General features: G+C 29.6%; 2 protein-coding genes across 2 annotated transcripts; both read right to left on the bottom strand.

The window, feature by feature from the left end:
• Positions 1 to 354: 354 nt before the first annotated feature.
• LOC113400537 (ubiA prenyltransferase domain-containing protein 1 homolog) lies at positions 355 to 2,439 on the bottom strand. Its single transcript, XM_026640139.2, has one exon. It carries the CDS (start codon positions 2,157 to 2,159, stop codon positions 1,161 to 1,163), a length of 999 nt encoding a protein of 332 aa, XP_026495924.1. The 5' UTR covers positions 2,160 to 2,439; the 3' UTR covers positions 355 to 1,160.
• A 2,097-nt stretch (positions 2,440 to 4,536) lies between these two features.
• LOC113400536 (sedoheptulokinase-like) lies at positions 4,537 to 6,816 on the bottom strand. Its single transcript, XM_026640138.2, has 2 exons — positions 6,253 to 6,816; positions 4,537 to 6,144 (listed from the first exon to the last, which is right to left on the bottom strand). Exons 1-2 carry the CDS (start codon positions 6,531 to 6,533, stop codon positions 5,037 to 5,039), a joined length of 1,389 nt encoding a protein of 462 aa, XP_026495923.1. The 5' UTR covers positions 6,534 to 6,816; the 3' UTR covers positions 4,537 to 5,036.
• Positions 6,817 to 9,188: the final 2,372 nt, after the last annotated feature.

Below are 9,188 nucleotides of genomic sequence, written 5' to 3' on the forward strand. Positions count from 1 at the left end.
AAAAAAAAATATATAGATATATTTATAATAGTCTCAAAAATAAATTCAATGTAATAAAACAAAATTCATCAATGTTCTTTTTATTTAATTTACTATATTAAAATTTCATGTTAATAATTTATTTATTGTCAATACAGATAGTAACAATTTTCATTTAACAAGCACATGCTATATGTGACAGTCACTTTAAGATAAATGTGATTACATATTATATTATGAAAATCATTAGTATGAAATAAAATAACATCAACAAAAAAATCTATTCCATTGCCATTTAATAGTATCCAAAAGAAACATCTGTTGCCTTGGGGACGGGGGTCCCACCGAGGTAATTGTTTTATATTCTAACTGACATTTTGTATAGCCTGCATAAATATTAAAAGAAAAATATTTTATTCACTTATAGCCAATCTTGAATTTCTTAGATTCATTAAATTTGGGCTTAGGCCAAAGGTTGTGGCACAGCGGATTAATCAGCTTCAGCTATGGTATTTACTAATTAATTAAGAAATCAACCTTCGGTTGGACCAATAATGAGGTAGCTAGCATAATGAGATTTCATAATAGTTTACTATTAGATGTTCAAACACACTAAAAAGTAATACACATTCAAAGGCAGACAGACTGCTTTACATTTGTATATATGTAAATCTAAGATAAGTTATCAATAACCTTTATCTTGTTTTACTGTATATTTTTGAATACAACATCCTGCTATGCTACTGTTCTTGTTCTAGAAAACTTTTTCATCATGATATGTCTATAATTTTTTATTATTTTTAATCCATGCAAGACATTTTATACAACATGTAGCAAAAGCACAACAAAATATTTCAATTAAGTATGAAAAATATAAATTAAAAATAAATTAACTGCCATCATTGAATCAGTCAGAAATAATATTTTAACAACTTTTGGGGTTTTTTATAAAACAATTTTGGCATAGAATATCTTATTAACCAAAACATAAAATATGTAACTCTATCATGCATTTGTAAAGAATACAATAAATTTGATAACTTATTAAGTAATATAATATAAATGAAATTTTAAAAAACTTCAATACAAGTTAAATCTGCAATTTTATGATGCTATACGAAATCAGTAAGTACATTCCATTAAAAATATTACTACCAATAATCTTTCTTTTTAAATATATATTATCTCAAAAGGAATGGTAGCTTATTAGCAAACAAACAGGATATCATGTATAACATTCCAAAATAGAAATTCAACCTGGCAGTTTGTCTGGGAACATACTGCATAGTTTCAGGACATCTGAATCTTCTTTCAATTTCAAATGCTCGAGGTAAAGTGAGCATTGGTAGTAAAAACCACAGCGAGCACCGAACTGAGGCAACTACAAACATGATATATGGAGTAAAAAGTAAAAATGCATATAGCAAATGAGATGCAGTTCTTCCAATAAGAATTGCTAGAGTTACAATTTCAGCTTTACTGTCAGCTTCAAGATCTCTGGTATTATTACTATGTAAAATAGCTTCTGTGTTTAAAGCCAATGGTATTGCATAGTAGAAAATAGGCCAGTCAACTCTTCCTGTCTGAGCTAGAAAAGCAAACACAACAGACACAGGCCCAAATATGACTAGAACTATTATGTCACCTAGAGCAATATACTTTAAGCCAATACCTCCGGTATACAAAAATGATGATGATAAGCCTCCAAAATACACCAAGGCTAAATGTTCCATTCTAGCAGGCGACATTATAACCAATAACACAAAAAATGCACATCCAGCCATATATAGTATAGCTCCTAGAGATACAACTTCATCTATACTTAAAATATGATCAACTAAAGTTCTATCATCCGACTTACGATTATCTATTCCTTTGACAAAATCAAAATAAGTATTAACAACATTCCCAGCCCCATGTACTGGAATGATGGTGCACAGGGTGAGGAGTAATGTAACCCAACTAAATCCATTTTCTCCGGGAAGACGATAGGCTAGTGCCGCTCCTAATAGAGTCGGCAGTAAGCTTCCGCTGAGTGACCACGGTCGAAGTGCCAACACATAAGTACGTACTTTCATCAGAGGATTTCGTGTTGGAGCAGTCTTAAGTCTTGGTTGTTCTAACAGATTTCCATCGGCTGTCGGAATATCCACATCATCAGCCTTTTTGTTATTTTCCATTTTGCCCTCGATTCAACTTCAGTTGAAACTTAAATTTGAAATGGAAGATGAGTTACAGAGTAATTTATCATTATACTATGCAAATTGCCATCTTCTTAAAAATTGAACTCTGGATTGTCAAAACACTACACAAAGGACAAATATTAATAATGTGTGCTGCAATAAAATAAACAGTAACACCAAAACCTAATTTCGTTACGTTTGGGTTATGTGTACACTTAAGTCTTGTCTTGTCTTGACAATTGACATTAGGTCTAAAGTTGTCACCTTAAAATCGATTATTTAAGAATCGATTGATCATCATATCTGTACGGGTCAATCAGAAAACATGACATAATTTTTTTATAAGACTAAAGTGTATATAATAATATTTTACAAATTTAGATTCACTATGAAAATAAGGAAAATTTTATGCAATTCTGTACCGTAGGTGCTCATATCATGTATCAAAGGCAGGTCATATCATGTATCATGTATCAAAGGTACCATAGTTGCTACTAGAAACAGAACTAATAACTGTTATTAATATCGGTTCTTATTATTAATTATGTTTCTGGCCAAACCTATACTGTGGTTAGAAAACTTAATTAATATAGCTATTTCAATTTTATTAATTTATAACTATTAATAATTGTATCGTATGACACAACTCAGGCGTGTACAACACATAAACACTAAGAAATAAATTTAAAAAAAAAGACAATATCAAATGTCAAAGTCAAGGCTATTAATATACCATGGAACATGCCTATTCGACCTTGGTTTTCTCTTCACAGGCAAGCTAATCGTTGGATCACCACAACTATCTGCCGACTACGCCTTGGACATGCATGTATTCCCATACATCTTTGTAAAATTAGAGTCAGAGATCACTCTTTGTGTGAATGTGGCCTAGACGAAGGTTCCTTATCCCATATACTGTTTTCTTGTCCCAAACTCCTACATCCCGTATACGACGTTCTCCCTCCAAAAGTCCCTCGCCCTATTAATGTTGAATGTTTGTTAATGTTTGTGTTCAGTCCACTTTGTAAATTTTTATGTAAATATATTGAGCGTAATAAAATTAAGTTGTAAATATTTTTGTGATTGTTCTTATATGTTATCTTAATAATAATTTATGTTTATCTAATTATTTATTATTGTGTTGTTTTAGGTTAAGGGTTAACAGAGAGTCTACTACTATTATGCCTTCAAAATTTAATTAAGCCTGTAATCACGTGACATTGGCGAAATAATCTGTGCCCTCTTGGCACAAATAAAAGCCAGTATAAAAAAAAAACATGCCTATTTAGGTTTTTCAGTTTCAAATAAAAGGCAAAACTGCAAAAGTGATTATTAACGAAATAAGAACAAATAAAAGTTTATGTAAATAAGATATTTTATAAAGTGAACTAAATATTGCTGGCTATTATTGTCATTATATGACAAATTAACGAGATTAAGTGTTTTGTCGACAAAGTTATAGTTCTATATATTTAAATGTTATAAATATTAAGACTAAACTGTTAAATAGTCAACTATATTTGTTTTAAAAAAAATCAACATCGTAAGTATATATATTTACACAAACCTAACCTCCAAAAATTTACAATTTTTTATGTGTTTTTTTCTATATTTAAATTTATGACATGTTTTTTTTTAATTATTTTATATAATAATATACAAGTTATATACACATTATTTAGGTATATTTTTAATATCAAATAACAATTACCAATTAATCGTTTAGAACGAAAATATTGAATGAATGGTCCTTATTTTCAAAAGCTACAATATTGCTACGTGCATATTATATTACTACGTACGTTTACATTATAGGTATTACTAGTCAAAAGTGTGTTGGATGAATAGATGTGAATCCATATAACAGTAAAATAATTCACATTTTAGCCATATTAGCATCACCACAGCTATGCCTAACACCAAACTATATTCAATCTTGTAATTGTATTAATATGGACACATTACAAGAGTCATCTCTGTGCATTGTGCAATATAATTTCAGCATAGGTTTTGCAACTGTCCTTCCAAGCAATTTTTCATCTAAATTATACTAAACACCAAATAAGTTCCAATGACCCCTCATTGAATGAAAATATGAACTTTGGGGGTTTATTAATTTTGTGTATAGTATTTTAACTGTAAATTTAAGTTTAAAAGAAAATAATGTCTATAATTCACTGGCTAGTAAGTAATATTAACAGTAGTAAATTAGTAAATATTAGGTTAAATAAAAGAATGTATGGTATAACATTGTTTGAAAAGTATATTGTATTTAAATAACATTTCTTAATTATATAGCCCATACTGTAACACAGCATATTTTGGCTGAAATAAATGTAGAAAAATTAAAATCAAAGTAAGAAATATTAAAATCAATTGAAAACTATTTTTGGAAAATGATGGGTAAACAGACATTTAATGGTCATTATTAAGTATATCTGTGAGAAAATCACATATCAATATTGTACTGTGTATGTTACAAATTTTCTAACAATATTTTGTTATTCATATTATTATTACGATATGTTCAGAGTCAGATATAAAGGCTTGGAGGTCCTTGGGCCGCAAAGGAGTGGATGTTCTTATTATTATTTAACAAATAAATTTGAACATTTTTATTTCTATCAGTAAGCTATAATTTACTGACTCTTTGAATCTGTAGCTTTTAAAACAGTAATTAATGTCATTATAATAAGTTGACTATTTCAAGATAACACACTATATAATATTAAGATTTGTTAGAGTTATGGGAATTTCTATTGTGGGTGCCCCTATTCTGTGGAGGCCCCAGTGCAGTTGCCCCGGTTGTTCTAAATCCAACCCTGAATAATGTTTATAATAAACATAATTTTTTTAAGAAACAATTAATTGTGACTAGGCAGCATTTAAAACTGCAATGGCTGCACCTTTTGCTGCATCTCCTCCTGATGTGAATTCTAAAGGCAAGCTGTAATAATGCTCGACAGCCCTTTGTAGTACAGCATTCCTTGATAATCCAGAACCATTCCCAACTATTCTTTTAATATTTGCATTTAGCAAAATTTCTTTTGGCATCATGTAATGTAAATTATCTATTAAACTATCACACAAAGATCTGAACACATGACCCAATTGTATATTTGATAGGTCAATATTTTCCACAGACGCTTTTGCTGTAGGTGCATGTCTTTCACCCAATAATAGTGGACTTATCTTCATGTTTGTACCTTCTGGGGCATCTAAACCAAGAGCTATTAGCTTTTCCCATAATTTAGATTGAGGAATTGGAAATCCAAATTCAATCATCCACTGTTGAAGCATTTTTACGAATGTAGCTAACACATTCCCTCCATTCAAAGATGCAGCTACAACTAAGTAAGTGTTGTTAAAATATGGCAAATGTTCAATTGTTTTGCATCCTAAATCATTAATCTTATCAACTACAATGGCAAGTTGAGCTGAGGTAGATATGTTCAATACAGCATCTTGTTTATTTTCAAGTGTGGCAATGATAGAACATTGAAGATCTCCCATAGCTGCACCTACTGGAGTGCCCTCTGGGATTCCATTCCATGAAGTACTTAGTGTTCCTGCTATGGCTCCACTCTTAATAATTTTTGGCAAAAGATTGATTGGAAAATCTATCGATTTTAATATATCTAAGTTCCACTCATTTTTCTCAGTGTTAAAGTAGCCCCAGCTAGCTGCATTTTGATCCGATGTTATTGGATATTCTAGATTGCAGAGCATAGCCACAACAAAATCTTGTACAGTTGCAGAACAAGTAAAATTCTTTAGTTTTTCTGGTTTATTTTTCAGCATCCATAATAGGGTTGCACAGCCATAACCAGAGTAACATTTTAAATGTGAGTCTGGCTTTGGTAATGTTTCCAAGAACTCTGGTTTGCATCTCGTATCTTGCCAAGTATATAATGCTGACATTTGTTCTCTGACTCCTTCAAAACGCATAACAACACCGTCTTTTTCTACTTTTTCCCAAGCTCTGTTAATAAAAATAGCCTTATTAATTATTTATTAATTCATTCATATTTAACGAAAATTATTCTGCACCTGTAGAATAAAACAATGTGTATAATATGTAAAAAATTACCTATTTTTCCATAAAACAACACCATGCATTTGACCACAAACACCAATCTTCTTAACGTGCCGTAAAACATCTCTAGGTAGTCGCGAGACGCAGTAATGTACAGCAGATACTATTTTTGGAACATCCTGCTTATTACCTTCAATTCCTTGATCACTGGGAATGTTTGCGGCGGTATCCTTATTTTGCTTAGCCACCATTTCACTAGTATCGGGATCGTAAACACATACTTTGACAGAAGTAGTGCCAATATCCATTCCCAAAATATATTGCTTCTCTGACATTTTGTGTTAGTAAATATTTATTAAAAATTCACAATAGTCTTACGCACATTAAACTAGTTTATGTGATCAGACGTTTCAATCGCTGTCGCGACTCGCGATGCAATGAGTAAAAAGTAGGAGGTGAGTGGCGGGGCCGATCGGTGGCACTACGCCCGCGTCGTCGCGTCGACTCGTATTACGTAAAAGTCTTTTATGAAAGATATGAAATATAACTCAACGAGTAGCCGATATGTTTATCACATAGTGGGAGACTTATGTATTGCTAATAAAGTCAATAAATAATTCTTTTGGTGACGGCATACAGATAACTGAGGACAATTTATTAAAGTTTGAATATATGTATATGCCTATATAAATTAAACTTTGAAATTGTATTCCGAAGATTAAAAGTTTATTATTTTTTTGAAAAATTGTATTACAAATGTATTAAGTAAAGTATTATACTTAAACATATTCCATTCTTCAATTCTTATTCGTATTCGTAAGTGGTAAAGTATATTAATGGAAACTAAATTATAAAAGTGTTCGCTATTTGTATTTTGTGTGCCTAAGATTTAAATATTATTCATTTCGAAGTTACACAGACAAGAGACGCGAGACAAAACAAATAGTAGGAATAATTTTGTTTTCTGTAGATGAAGTTTTAAAGGTCAACGAGAATATTTAATTACCTTACCAATTAAAAAAATATATAAATGTAATGCTACATAAAAATAGCTCAGTCACTTGTCTTCAGTTGAATATTCTAGCGTATCACATGACTTGTTATTTGATTCTGTTTTACTGAATCACTACAGTATTACGACTATTGTACTGAACTAAGTATTATTACTATTTATCAGCATCTAAAGCACATGTCGTATCTCTAGGTCAATTAATTTTACAATTTTCCCGAAGCGTATGATTTACTATGTAAATTATTTTAAATAGACACTAATAGACGATTCGTAGTGATTTATCTCATGAACAGGATATTTATTAATAGTTACCTTTTCCCAGAAGTACTTTACATTTGAAATAGAAACACGGGTGGCTTTTTGAAAATGATTCTAAGAAAATAATTAAAAATAATGTCCAAACAAAAATGATATTCAAATATAATTGCTGCTATAAATACAAAATTAAACCGGTGCAATATTAAACTAAACTTTGCTAAAAAAGTTTTTTATATTCGGTACAAATACCAGGTAACTAAGTTTTATTCTAAATTAAGCTTTTCTACAACAGGGAAATTGAAAGACGACAAAAAAAAAAATTATAAGCTGTAATTAATATACACAATTAACTATTTAAATCGATCATAAATATATCTATCACCAATCTGCGTCCAAGTAACGAAATAGAGCTGTTGGTCTATCACACTTTTACTAAACTATAGATATCTGTCAAAGAGTATTTATTTGAAACATGCATACGAGCTAAATATAAGCATATAAAAATAAGTATATATACGAGAGCTTTTTCATCACTTTTGCTCAGAAACTCAACCTCAAAGTAAAAATCTATGTTTTTAAATGAATGTATGTAAGTTTTAAATAAGACAATGATAGAAAATAGAATGTTACATTTTGTACCATTAACAAATATATATTGTTTTTTATTAGGTAAGGTGGAGCTTGTACCAAATTAAACAAATGTGAAAATGTCATTATTAAATAATATTACTAGTATTTAAAGTCACACTAAAGTAATTATTATATTATATGTACTTACAATATTGCGCTGATATCAATTATATTATACTCGTAAAAAAGATTAATTTTCAAGTTCGAAGATATTTCGGGTGTATTTATTAAAAACATTTTTTTGAGTTGAATATACTCAAAATAATGCTCATGTATGCCCCGGAGCTTTTTTATGTCAGGGTATAACATACGTTTATATTTTACAATTACATATTTATTGTGATAAGTATATGGAGTGGTGATATTACATGAAATTTTAAATATAAATATTTTATTATATGTAAAGATAAGCTAGGAATATTTTTCTGTATTTTATTTGTCGATTTATCAAATTATTACTACATAATTATGAAGGTTTTTTAATCATAATTTTCTTTACAGAGTCATGGGTAAAAATAATAAAAACGATTTGAAAAGTGATAACATCGACAAAAATAAAACAAAGGATTCTGGAATTCAAAAAAAGAAACAGAAGAAAAAATTAAATAAGGATAATAAGTCGGACAAAGCGGTTACGTCTAAAAATATCTTGTGTGGCGATGAAGCTCAAACATCAAATGATAAAAATCTGTCACATTTAGAAAATACTTCAGTAATTACTAAGGAAGTTTCAAGAATAAAATCCAATAATAATAAAAACAAGAAAATAATATTTGATGACGATGATGATGAACCGCGAGAAGTTTCTCTTAATCGTAATGACAGAAATAGTAACAAGAATATTAACCAAAATTGTGAAGAGGAGCCAAAAGATGATGATATCGATAAGTTTTGTGACGAAATAGATGAAGAAGACAATAAACAGTATGAAAATTGGATTAAATTAGTGGAGGCAAAATTAAGTTCAAATAAAAAAAAAGTATAAAATGTTTGTGTTTCCATTTATTCGCAAATAAGAAGTATTAATGTAACGACTATAGTTTATAGTTGTTTGAATAAATTATTATTTTTTTGTTGTTATCATTCTTTA

Source organism: Vanessa tameamea, chromosome 17 (assembly GCF_037043105.1).
Source record: "Vanessa tameamea isolate UH-Manoa-2023 chromosome 17, ilVanTame1 primary haplotype, whole genome shotgun sequence".
Classification (NCBI taxonomy): domain Eukaryota; kingdom Metazoa; phylum Arthropoda; class Insecta; order Lepidoptera; family Nymphalidae; genus Vanessa; species Vanessa tameamea.